The following is a 12,381-nucleotide window of genomic DNA, read 5'->3' as shown; positions in this document are numbered from 1 at the left end:
TAGTAATTCAAAACGAGCTTGGTCGAGGCTTTTATGAATTTTCTCCCCATATTGTGAAATAAATTTCTGTAATTCAAAATGAGCTTCGTCGAGGCTTTTATCTCCCAAAAATTTGATTCGATTTTTTCCTCCGTTTTACAATCCCTACATCGGCTTTGAGTTGGATATGAGAATTTGCGTATCAGGTTCATCGAGGCTTTTATGAAAGACATACTTAATTGTTGTCAGGAATAAAATTAAAGCTAATTTTGTTCGTAGTGTTTGTTTTTTGCTTTTATTTATTTTTTTGTATATTAAATTTGAATGAATTTTTTTATATAAAAAAAAAAAACTTTTCTTTCTACTTAAAAAAGACGACGAGGGAGACAAAGTTGACGCGTTTTGTTGTGGTAAAGTATCTTCTCTTAGAATGATTATATTCTTTATGATCCTATGCCAGCATGATTTATATGGGGTAAAACCACCAACGAACAAGAAAAAATTTACTTATATCGAAATTTACAAATTGTATGCCCCCGGTCACAATAATGAAGTGGTATATGGAAGCATCATCTTTGTGACCGGGAGCACTTCGGCATAGATCACAAACATATTCTAAATTGTCCATAATACCAGTAGATGAGCGAACACAACAATGCAAACAACTGTTGATGGTGATGGTGGTGCTGATAAACGCGCTCCTCTACTTCTACTACCACTTTCTGCCCTAAAGATCCTCTACTCCTCTTCGACGACTTGTTGTAGAGGCTGCTCGTGGTGTTGCTGTTGTTGTTGTTGCTGCTGCTGCTGCTGATGTTGTTGCTGTTGCTGTTGATGATGTTGCTGTTGTTGCTTGTTCATGTTGTAATTGCGATTGTTGCGATTACGTTGATTACGATTGTCGCGCCTTTGACCACCCCAGTTACCACCCTGGTTATTTTGATTGCGATTGTAACGTTCACGATTACCCATATTGCCACGCTGGAAGAAGTTACCCTGCTTCACATCGAATATCTTTTCATTGACATCAACCAAATTTGTGACCTTGTCCACAAATTGCATAGCCAAAGCTTGTAGACGAGATGGCTCGGAACGATGCATAACCACCGTCTCTGTGGGATCATCCAAACTGGCCATTAGCTCTTCATTGATAATCATTTTGCTAATGAGTGAGTGTACCTTCTGTACAGGCAATTCGTACATTTGAGCCAATGAGGGAATACTCAATGAGGTGTAGACATTCGAATAGGTGAACAAATAGGTGCGCAATGACTCTTCCTTAATGAATTTCACCAACATTTCACGTACACGATCGGATTCATAGAACAGATCCCAGACTTTGGTGTTCATTTTCTTGTTGACAATGAAATTCACACAGGCTTGCCAGTTGCCACAGCGCATGGCCTTGGCAGCAGCCACAACATGTTCACGCATTGACTCTGGTGGACCAACCAGTGATTGACGTTCCGAGGAGCGCAATTGTTGATAGAAAGTTTTACTAATCATGCGACGACGAGCATCAAATTCATGGGCAGCTATATAGGGGATTTCTATAAGCATGGCAGATACGAGATACACACATTCCAACAGCTCCAAATTTATATGCATATGGAATGGCATTTGGCGCTGCTTCTCAATTTTCTCTTGTTCGGCAGAACGTTCATGTTGACGTTGAGGCAAAAGACCTTGGGCCAATAATTCCTTCGGCTTTCCAGTTACCATAAGATCGACCAAACAGTGATGGGCATCCTTTATATTTTCCTGACGGAAAGCACAAAGACCCAAGTTGGCCATGGTGCGATTGTACAGGATTTTAGTGGAAGGATCGGCTGCATCAATGTTGTCCTGCAGGTGAGACATAAGGACCAAATCACGGGCCTGGAACCAGTTATCGTGCAAGGCATGATGATAAATATGGGCCAAAATGGCACGAGTACGAATACGATCGGTATCATCCTTAGCATAAATGAATTTGCATAGACGATCCATGACCTCCACCGAGGTGGTGGTTGTGGCGGGGAGTTCACCACGTTTACGCTTCAATACTTCAGGATCAAACTTGTAGTACAAATGCTCAATCTTGCGCAAATAGATGCGACAACGTTCATTGTTGTTGCCAACTTTTTCGAAATATTGCAAAACGCTCTCGACGATTTTCGTTACTGTCACCTCATCCTTGAGACGAATGACATAATCATTCGAATGGGGATCGCACTCCTTTAGCAACTTGGTGAATTCATCGTCCAAACGTTCTACGGCAGCTAAGGGACAACCACGAATGTAGTAGGTGGGTGTTATCAACTCTTCATTTTCTTCCGACACACTTTCACTCATCGTAATGTTTTCATTGCTCAGCAACAATTTCATCATGGTTTGCATGACATCCAGCAATTTAGCCCAATGTTCCAATTTCATGGGCTCGGAAATCTTCTGGTTGTAATCGTAAATGGCCGAGATGATGTTGAAATGAATTTTCACCGAAACAGCAACACCCAGGTTATGCTGTTCAGCAATATCCAAGAGTTCGAACAACATGTCGATCTGCATACGGCGATCTGTACGTTTCTTGCCGCGTGCCGACATAATTTCCAATAATTTGGCAAGCACCAATGGCACGTCAATTTCGGCATCTTTCTCGAACATCTTGGGTTTCTCAACCAGAGGGCCTTTGACAACAATTTCCCATTCGCCATCTTCATCGTCCTCCTCTTGCTTACGGCGAACCTTAGGTTCTTTGGGGCGTTTTTCCTTTTTGCGGTCTTCACGATCCTCCTTCTCTTCTTTGCCAGAAGGTTTCTTCAAGAAACGATCACGAATATTCATATACTGGTTATCATCATCAGATGATTCGGACTCAGATTCCGAGTCGGAATCCCAAACAATGGAATCATCAGAGTCGTCATCTGCAGGATCAGCCTTTGCTGGGGCTGCCTTAGCCGATTTTTGTTCAGCCGATACTTGCTGCTTTAAGTCTCGAGGTCCAGCACCAGCAGTAAAATCATCAGCTTGTTTCTCTTGATCTGAATCGTCGGCAGCTTCCTCTTCCTCGGCCTCACTTTCTTGGTCGGGATTTTCACGGAATTTGGTTAACTCGTCTTCGAAATCCTTAATGTATTTGCGCACCTTTTGACGCAATGTACCCAACGATTTGGTATTATTCTTTGACAAATTCTTGCGAGTTTCCTTATGCTCCCACACACCGTTGATGAAATCCTCAAGCTCGGCCAAGCATCGTATATAGAAGCGGGGGGTTACACCATTCTCCTCTTTTGAGATAACCGGTAGAGCTTTCTGATAGGCTCGCGTCAGATCTTCAAACGTTGTTAATATACTGGCCATATCCTTAATTTTCTTGTGATTGCGTATGGTCTTGATAAGGGCCGTGATGTTCTCATAGCGTTTCTCCTTGGTAGAGCGAACCACACGTTTCACTTCTTCTTCATCGTCACTGAATTGCTGTGGATAGTAAAATTATAATGTGGTGGTGGACGTCCAAAGAAAAATTTTACCATTTACTTACGTATGCATTGGCTCTATTTTGTACTGGGATTTGAACCTCCTCCTCTCCAGACTCGGATTCCGAGTCAGAACCGGTTGCAAAGAATCTCGACATATTGTTGCGTTACCTTAGTGTGTCCTTGTCGTATATTTCACCTGGAATTAAAGAAACGGGGAATGGTTTGTTGTATTACTTTATGTCTCATTATCATTTGAGGTTATGTTGTTTTTGCATATCATATTTGCGGCCAACATGGCTAGTTTTGGTGGTTGTGCCACACCAACTTTTTGCAAATCGTTAAATATCCTTCTTTACTATGAATACAATTCGCATAGCACTATCACTTGAATAAATAGTCTGTAATTTTAATTCGTTATGGCATTTAAGGCATAAAAAAAGGCGAAAAACTGATAAATATTTCTAAAACTTACAGAACGAATAAAATATTTCGCTGACAACTTGTACAAGTCGCGTAAAAGAGGGTTGCCAGATAATTGCGATGGTAATGACAACCGCAACGATCGTTTTTACACCGTTTATGCAGAGAGACAGTATTAAGGAGCCTATTCACTCTCCAGTGGTGACAGACATATAATAGGACTTTGAAAGAAAATAAGAGATGTCCTGCAGATAAAATGAGCAACACAGTGATACGTGAATGAGAAGACATTCTAAAAAGAAAACTAGAAAAAATTGTACTGTGTAGCCCAGACAAATGTTGAACAATCGATAACAACGGCTCACTGAATTCTCTGTATGAAATATAGCATTGAATTACTTATGGGAAGCGGAAATTTCGTTAGAGGGTTGTTAGTCTTCAAACAAATTACGAAATGTTCTTAAAGGGAATGGATTGGAACTTTGATTAGCATACCAGCATTGCATACACAGGGTCGTGTGATCAAACCCTGTTTCGACCAAACACCAAAAAGTGGTGGATTATCCCCTCGCAGTAATACTGGTGACATTTCTGAGTGTTTTAATATATATCAAAGTGGTTTCACCTACAAATCAAGGGATAAATTAATGTTAAAAAATATTTCTCTGTTTGTAAACGTACAATAGATGTTAAATCCGCAAATGATCGTAATCTCGAAATGTTGCCAGTGTTAACACTTAAGACTTGTAAAGAGATTTTAGTTCTAAATATCGAGATTTCGTTCCCAGTGAGAATATGCCTACCGTTACAAAATCCATAACAGCTCTTTTCGTTTTCCTAGTGATGCTGATGTGCAAGTTCTGGCAGTCAGTGGTTTTATCAATGGTCGAGCCAGTGTGTTTAGAAAAATATCCAAAAATATTATTACTATTTTGAATTTCGATAATATACCTTTTACAATTTTAAGGTGGATATTAAGTTCGAGAGTTTTGTGCTAAAATCAAAACTAAATCTGCAAAAACAGAATAGAATTATATCTTATCTTGATGGGAAATGATCCAACGCAAACATTAAAAATGTTTATTTTCGCTGAAATGAATTCTAACAGTAATGTGAACACAGCCATTACATCGACATTTTTAACGGCGTTACAGAATGTCACCGGTAGCTACATAATTCCGCATGATATTTGAAATATGGCAACTCCGATTAAACAAATTGGTGGACGCTTTAAGTATTTTTCATTATTAGCGACTAAATATTACCGATTTTCTGGCTGAAATCTAAAAAGAAATTTAAATAATTAAATCCCATTGTCACAGGTGAGTTATAAACATCATCTTTCATGTGTAGATGACCAACGGTGCGAGAAATTGTTTTTCTCGTGTGTCTTCACTTTTTCGGTATCCAGTATTTCTTTCAACACCATTCATAAATCTTTGTTTTGTGCCAAAAATTAGCTAATCTAAAATAAAATTTACTATTAAATAGAAAAGCAGTATAACTGTAAATAAGCCGCGTGCCCTGTGAAGAATAAAGCCTGATTCAAAACTACAGTGAGTATAACCATTGTGTGCTTTTACCAGAGGCGGGTAAAAATAGCGTGAGCGAGATAGCGACATCATAGACACCATTGACGATATGGCAGACGCTGCTATTGAAAATGATCCAGACGCTGGGGAATTCTCCGTGGAGCGAATTGAAGATAAAAGAGTTATTAACGGCAAGGTAATGAATTATATCGAAATCCTTAATCTATCGAATTGATTTGTTTTTGAGCTTATCTCTTCTACTTTTAGACTGAGTACTACTTGAAATGGAAAGGTTATCCGCGTAGCGAAAACACATGGGAACCGGAAGAGAATCTTGATTGTCCCGACTTGATTGCTGCCTACGAAGAGTCGATCAAACCGAAGAAAAGTATAAAACGCTATTATTTTTATAACAATAAACATTACTAAGTAACTATAATGTCTATTTGCAGCTGAGCCCAAGAAACGCACCACAAGTGGCCCAGGCGGGGAAACAAAGACCAAACGTAAATTGGCCGAAGACGAAAAAGATAATAGAAAGACGGTTGGATTTGACCGAGGTCTTGAACCATCGAAAATTCTTGGGGCCACCGATTCTTCTGGTGAACTAATGTTCCTAATGAAATGGAAGGGAAGCGATGAGGCAGATTTGGTGCCGGCAAAACAGGCTAACGTCCGTTGTCCGCAAGTGGTAATACAATTCTACGAGGAACGGCTTACCTGGCATACGCCTGTTACCGATGAAGACAAAACCTCTGCCAGCAAGGAAGCTGCCGATTAGATATTAGAAGGAGGCTCAATACGAGACATCGATTACCCACACATTAGTTATTAAGAATTGTATTAAGTGCATAAATCCTTGCAATATAAACAAACAACCCAGCAATGCGGATAAATACAAATATCCCAATTAGAAGACACAAAACTAAAAATACAATTGCACTTTGAAGACTTTTTCTTTTCTTCTTCATTTTCAATCGATATCCACTTTCATCGACAAATTTTTAACGTACGATACATACCATTGAATTGAATTTTAATTTGTTTAAACAAAAGAAAACGATTGCTTTAAAGCTATAATTTTATTCTCATACATACTATATTGCCGATCGTCTCCTATTGAAGACGTAAATTTCTATCGTCCATAAAAGGATTTATTTAGTTTATAATATTTTGCAAATAACGCAATGTATATTTCCCCACTCTTAAAAATATGAACTTGAATCAGACGCGCAGATAAAGGAACATTAAGTGAGATAATTTCAAATGAGTATGTTCTTCATCATAATTATAAATAAAAAAAAAAACAGAAAACTTTAAAAAGGAAATTTCCATTATATTTAGTTTGTGGGATGTGGGGTTGAGCCACAATTCAAAACTAATTTTACATTGGACAAAGCGAAAGTGTGGGGTTTTGTATCTACAAAAAAAAAATGATGCTATATGGGCATGAAATAAAGAAAGCCCCCCTCTCGTAGAACTTTTTATTGGCGCGCTTTTCGATTCCACATGGTACACTTCGGGTTCCGCGAATTACCTTGCTTACATTATGACTTTTTGCCTGCGTAAAAGCCTTGAAAGATTTTTTTGTACAGTTTTGTTCAACATTGAGCTACATTTTAAACGCCGATTTTCCAAAAATTGAAAGACAATATAAACAGAGATGATGATATGTATTGAAACTTGTGTTTCTAAACCGGTTGTTTGATTTATTCCAGAGATATTTTATTCACAAGCTTACAAAAGCATTTTGGTCTATTGCATTCAATTCAAACATTTATTTAATCAATTAAGTCCTCTTGGAGGCTTATGATATAGCTCCTATAATATGTATCATGTCATTTTGGATAAATAAATGAATATGGTTTTTGGAAAATACTCCTATTGCTTCGTTATATGAGCTAAAAATGTTTGCTGGTTTGACTTTGGCGACGATTTTTTTTATTTCTGTAAAATATTTGCCCAGTGTGACCATACCGTTATAGTAGGCTCTGCCTGAATCTGCCATTTCTTACTTAGCTTTTACTCATTTACATTTATTAAATAATTTGTGGAAATATATTTACATTTAAAATGTAGGTACATATGTATACAGTATTTTTGGTTTAAAGCTTTTACCCTCTAAGGATATTTATTGAACACGATGATGCTCCCACACATTTGGTCAAATTATTTAAAGCCAAACTATAAAGGGCTCTTTCTATTATTATCATTTCTTTGCCATTGTTGTGCAACTGATGGGGGTCTTCATCCAAATTATAAAATTCCACAAAATCCTAGTCAAGAGAGAGAGAGATTTTACACAGAATTGAAAAATCACACAAAAATTTAAGAAATTTACCTCATTATCTTGGAACTCGCAATATAAATCATTAATGCGATATTGAAAATTTCTAACACAGGCATAGGTATTGTTCCATGAATCCTGACAATGACAATCGGCTTCTAATGTACATTCAGCAAGACGATCTGAAGGCGTCCACCACATATGGCATTCAGGTTTATATGTTTGCAAATTACCTTCACCCATGTGTTCTATAAGCAAAGAGCGATGAAAGAAGGGATCTATTGAAGCATTATAGACAGCAGCGTTGGTCAGAAAAGGATGCAACGAAATGCCATCCATTAAAGGATCCATGGGGATTTTCGACCATTCCATAATAGTGGGCAATATATCGATGAGAAGCGTAGGTGCAGCCACTACTCCAGGCATTATTGTGGGGCCTCTCATCAGGAGGGGTATGTGAATGTCGGTTTCGTAGGGTTGACGCTTGTCAAATGGTTGGGCAAATTGCCCTATATGATAACCATTGTCCGAGGTAAAGATAACGTAGGTATTATCCAAATCCCCCGAATTTTCCAAATATTCTTTAACATCCTTTACCAATTCATCTACCGACAAGAGTGATTCCCAGCGTTGTTGAAAAAAGCTATCCATTAACTTTAAGGTATTTTCAGAGATTTTTTTGGATTCTCCAACTAACCAGTGTTTGCCTGGAATAATTGGAATTACATGAAATCAAAAAGGAAATATGTCTGCTTTCGTCTTTTTATCTCACCCAGATCTGGTTTATTATAACTTGGCGTTCTTTTGGCCTTGGTTCCTGCAAAGACGCCTTTATGTCTCTCGGCTGGTGTAAACGGTTGATGAGGAGCTGGCGGAGCCACCATTGCAAAAAACGGTTTCGTTTTGTCACGTCTATTTAAAAAGTCCAATGTTTTATCTCGCAATAAATCGGTTAGATATGTATCTGTATAGCTAACATTCCGATCATTTTCCCGAAGTGTATAATTATAATATTGAGAATTGCCATGTAATCCATAGAACTCATGCCATCCTGCTGGTACATCTAGGCCATGATATGCATTCAAATACTTCCCTGCATAGAAAGTAGTGTATCCAGCTCCACTGAGCAATGTGGCCATGGTTTTATTATTCTCTATCGTTGAACGCCAATAAGGTCCATTGCATCCTCCACTAATTGAATTGTTTAATGTTCGATGATTGTGGGCATATTTCCCTGATAACAGGCTACTTCTTGAGGGGCAACAAAGAGACGATGAGGTATACTACAAAACGGACTACCATATATCAATGGATTCTTCACATATAAACATGGAAATACTTACGGCATTCTCAAATGTTACTCCATCTTTGTCAAATAATTCTTTAACATAACGCATGGGATACATCCCATCTAGCTCTATGTCCTGATCATCTGTTAGAATGATCACTATATTGGGTTGTTTTTCATTGTTGACAGTTGCCCGTGAAATGTGGTTCAAGGCAAAGAAAACTAGAGTAAAGCAGCCCAGTGCAAAATTCATACTTCTCAATCCAACAGTTGTTTAATAATCGAGCTGCTGTTGTGAATACTCAAATATCAAGTCAATGATGCCATGACTAATGTATATAATGCATGTATACATATTTGTTTATATGTGGACATGCACTATAGTATATAAACTGCCAAGATAATGCTTTTAGTATTATTCTATCCCTAAGGGCCGGTATGCATATATAGCGGAAAGTTACGCTGTCCATAAAAAATGCATTATTTGCCAATGACAATCCATCTGGACGCGATTATCGATTGTTTACATTTTATTCCTATAAGAAATACATGGTCTTGGCTAGCAAATGAAATTTCCGTTAGATGTGTGTGATTATTCTCATCATCATCCTCAGGCAGATCTTCATTATCGTTGCATGCCTGTAAATCTGTTTTATCGTGTGTTTTCTAAAGCCGGTATGCTTCGGTTCAGAAATATATACCTCGTATATGGTCAAGTTGTTTTCTCCCACAAGAAATAAATGGTCGATATGCAGCTCAAGCGAAAAAATCCTGTAAATAAATTTAGATATACATTTCTTGTGGGAGAAAATGCGATCGGTAGCACCGTTCAAACGAACAATTCACTAGCAAAAGTGCACGTTTAATATATATGGGACACAGAAATTTTGCTATATCTTTATAATAGGGCTTTATAACAGGTTTTAAGTCAGGTATGCACCTCTAGCGGAAATTTCATTTGACTACCGATAACGCAGTTTATGGCACGTGTATCTTATGGGAGCAAAATGTAAACAATTGGTTGGTTTTTGACACAACCCAAAAAAAAAACAATATTTTTGTTGATCTTGGGTTGATTTGATCAGATTAGGATTACACCAAATTGGGTCAATGTTCAGTGCTACACTTTATCAACTTTTTGTGTAATAGTTCTTTCTATATACGGGTTTAAAACAAACATTAGTGGAGAGAAAAATAAACACGACCAGCCGCTCAACTAAATGTGTCTATGCAGCTCTTGTAAAAATTCCTGTTCACGGCCGATAATACAGTTTTGTTATGCATTTCTTTTAGGAGCAAAATGTAAACATTCGATAACAACGCCCAACGAAATTTCCATTAGCACAAATACTAATGCACCTCCTATAGGTAGCGGAAATTTCGTTAGAAGTGCATACCGGCCTGTAGGAGAAATTTCAATAGAACTACATATCGGCCTTTTAGGTGGGTATTAAGTTCGAGTTCAGCCGCTAAAATCAAAAATAAATCAGTAAAAAAGTATAAAATTAAAAGGCTTTGATGCAAATTTTAATATAACTTGATTTTTTTTATTCTTTAAAATAGATTAGTAAGAAAAGTAATCGTGAAAAAATTACAATTTTAGCGGCGAAACTCGAAGTTAATACCCACCTTTATGGAAAAAATAAAACAATCGATTGGCAGGCGAAATTAGTTACGCATTTCTTATGGATAGCCCAATTCTAGCTAACGGTGCATACCACCCAATGTTGCTACTGCAAATTGAGATGCAATGAATAACTGTATTATCGGCATGAAAATGTAATGCATGCATGTAATTGAGCACGAAAATGTAACAACAGACATCAAAACTCTAATCCTAGCGATCATGATATATTGCTATATATTTTCTAACGAACTGTGTTATTGACACGCAAACGAAAATTTCGCTGGGGGTACTTACCGGGCCTAATGAAATTTCCTCTACTCATAACAAATGAATTGCTATATTTAAAAATTCCGTTAATTTTTTTTATTTATTGTTAAGAAATTCAAGGATAAGTTGGTCTTAATGAGAGCCCTTGTCAATGAGGTTAAGATAGAATCGGGCAGCACTCAGTGATAATAGAGAAGTTCTCCAATGTGGTATCACAATGGACTGAATAGTCTAAGTGAGCCTGATACATCGGCTCACTTGATATCTTGATTCGTGAATTACTTTTGATGGTCGTGATATTATTAACGTTACTTACGTATGCTAAATTTCTGGCAGATGTGCGCTCTGGATATAAAGTGAACAGCAATAAGTTTTAAGTTTGCCATGTACATGGTGGCTGGCATGTAATGCTACAAGGTAAAGCGGTAATGACATAAAATTTTAGAATCAGTATTATAAATCAGAATTTATTCGCATAGGCTACATTTGGTACGAATTATGGCCTTCAAAGGGCCGACAAATCCATTAATCTCGGCATGAAAGTGGCTCTGTGGTATATTAGCCCTTTTCTCGGCGATGCACCGTCTCGACACTTTGGAATTTTTTAGTGCCAACCTTTCTCTCTAAAATTCACAAAGCGTGAAAGGTTCAACGGAAATTTGCTTTCCATACGAAATTCATAAATAAATTGCCATCCAACAATTTATTGGGACGATGTTATCGACCGCTTACATATAAAGGTGAGTAATATGTTCGGGTTTTTTTACCAAAACACTAAATTAAAAGTACAAATATATTTATGAAGACGATTATATAGACGATTAAGTCTTGCCAAATAATGGATGGAAAAGATCCAAGGAATTGATTGCAAATAGTTTTATGTTTCTAAATTAATTAATTAAAAAAGAAACCGTGAAAACGAGCTGGTTTTCGGCGTAAAACGTAAGATATCCATTACAATTTTTTTCGAAAGTCTTGTATTCGGGACTTTAACGTTTGCATTGCTAAAAAAGAAATAAAAATTCCATTAACCGTTGTTATCGACTGTTTACAATTCATAGTAGACATACATGAAAACTGTGTTATCGGCACGTCAACGAATTGCTTCCCATTCCCATTGCTTTATTGTTTCCGCTATCCAAAGAAAATCATTGCTATATTTGCTAAAATTTCACGAGTCGTTATTATCGACTGTTGCTCCCAGAAATACATGGTAAACTGCATTATCGGTACGCAAAAAAATTCCACTAGAGATATATATTCCACTAGAGATTACACCAAATTTGCATTTCCATTGCTTTATTGTGAATTTCTTATGGATAGTAAAATTTTGCTAGGGCAAAGGTTCAAAACTTACCTTGATAACCTAAGATCCAATCCCATTCGAAACCACATGTTAAATGATTTTTGGCATGTTTTGATAAATTATCAATTATCCTTTATTTAACATTCGATTTTTTTAGAAATTTTTTTTATTTTATTTTATTTTATTTTATTTGTTTTTGGTGTGAGAAATTGCATTT

General features: G+C 37.1%; 3 protein-coding genes across 4 annotated transcripts; 1 reads left to right on the top strand and 2 right to left on the bottom strand.

The window, feature by feature from the left end:
- Window positions 1-246: 246 nt before the first annotated feature.
- Window positions 247-4,009, bottom strand: eIF3c (eukaryotic translation initiation factor 3 subunit c). 2 transcript variants are annotated; one of them, XM_075302552.1, is made up of 3 exons: window positions 3,910-4,009; window positions 3,500-3,633; window positions 247-3,435 (listed from the first exon to the last, which is right to left on the bottom strand). In XM_075302552.1, exons 2-3 carry the CDS (start codon window positions 3,590-3,592, stop codon window positions 718-720), a joined length of 2,811 nt encoding a protein of 936 aa, XP_075158667.1. In that variant the 5' UTR covers window positions 3,593-3,633; window positions 3,910-4,009; the 3' UTR covers window positions 247-717. The 2 variants fall into 2 exon arrangements, with proteins under 2 accessions (XP_075158667.1, XP_075158668.1); XM_075302553.1 differs by lacking the exon at window positions 3,910-4,009 and adding an exon at window positions 3,763-3,781.
- A 1,017-nt stretch (window positions 4,010-5,026) lies between these two features.
- LOC142231890 (chromobox protein homolog 3-like) lies at window positions 5,027-6,717 on the top strand. The gene is made up of 4 exons (XM_075302551.1): window positions 5,027-5,179; window positions 5,349-5,585; window positions 5,657-5,777; window positions 5,842-6,717. The coding sequence occupies exons 2-4, from the start codon at window positions 5,499-5,501 to the stop codon at window positions 6,168-6,170; spliced, it is 537 nt and encodes a 178-aa protein (XP_075158666.1). The 5' UTR covers window positions 5,027-5,179; window positions 5,349-5,498; the 3' UTR covers window positions 6,171-6,717.
- Window positions 6,718-7,396: 679 nt separating this feature from the next.
- On the bottom strand, window positions 7,397-9,275 carry LOC142231889 (N-acetylglucosamine-6-sulfatase-like). The gene is made up of 4 exons (XM_075302550.1): window positions 9,020-9,275; window positions 8,449-8,959; window positions 7,731-8,383; window positions 7,397-7,665 (listed from the first exon to the last, which is right to left on the bottom strand). Exons 1-4 carry the CDS (start codon window positions 9,215-9,217, stop codon window positions 7,504-7,506), a joined length of 1,524 nt encoding a protein of 507 aa, XP_075158665.1. The 5' UTR covers window positions 9,218-9,275; the 3' UTR covers window positions 7,397-7,503.
- Window positions 9,276-12,381: the final 3,106 nt, after the last annotated feature.

Source organism: Haematobia irritans, chromosome 3 (genome assembly GCF_050003625.1).
Source record: "Haematobia irritans isolate KBUSLIRL chromosome 3, ASM5000362v1, whole genome shotgun sequence".
Classification (NCBI taxonomy): Eukaryota; Metazoa; Arthropoda; class Insecta; order Diptera; family Muscidae; genus Haematobia; species Haematobia irritans.
Note: the sequence above shows the minus strand (reverse complement) of the source record. Positions and strands in the feature narration are given on the sequence as shown.

Coding starts and splice junctions, on each gene's coding strand:
- eIF3c (XM_075302552.1), bottom strand. CDS start 3,592: ATGTCGAGATTCTTTGCAACCGGTTCTGACTCGGAATCCGAGTCTGGA. Junction 3,436..3,499: donor AAAATAGAGCCAATGCATAC/GTAAGTAAATGG, acceptor TACTATCCACAG/CAATTCAGTGACGATGAAGA.
- LOC142231890 (XM_075302551.1), top strand. CDS start 5,499: ATGGCAGACGCTGCTATTGAAAATGATCCAGACGCTGGGGAATTCTCC. Junction 5,586..5,656: donor AAAGAGTTATTAACGGCAAG/GTAATGAATTAT, acceptor TTCTACTTTTAG/ACTGAGTACTACTTGAAATG. Junction 5,778..5,841: donor GTCGATCAAACCGAAGAAAA/GTATAAAACGCT, acceptor GTCTATTTGCAG/CTGAGCCCAAGAAACGCACC.
- LOC142231889 (XM_075302550.1), bottom strand. CDS start 9,217: ATGAATTTTGCACTGGGCTGCTTTACTCTAGTTTTCTTTGCCTTGAAC. Junction 8,960..9,019: donor GAGTAACATTTGAGAATGCC/GTAAGTATTTCC, acceptor TCCGTTTTGTAG/TATACCTCATCGTCTCTTTG. Junction 7,666..7,730: donor GCGAGTTCCAAGATAATGAG/GTAAATTTCTTA, acceptor TCTCTTGACTAG/GATTTTGTGGAATTTTATAA.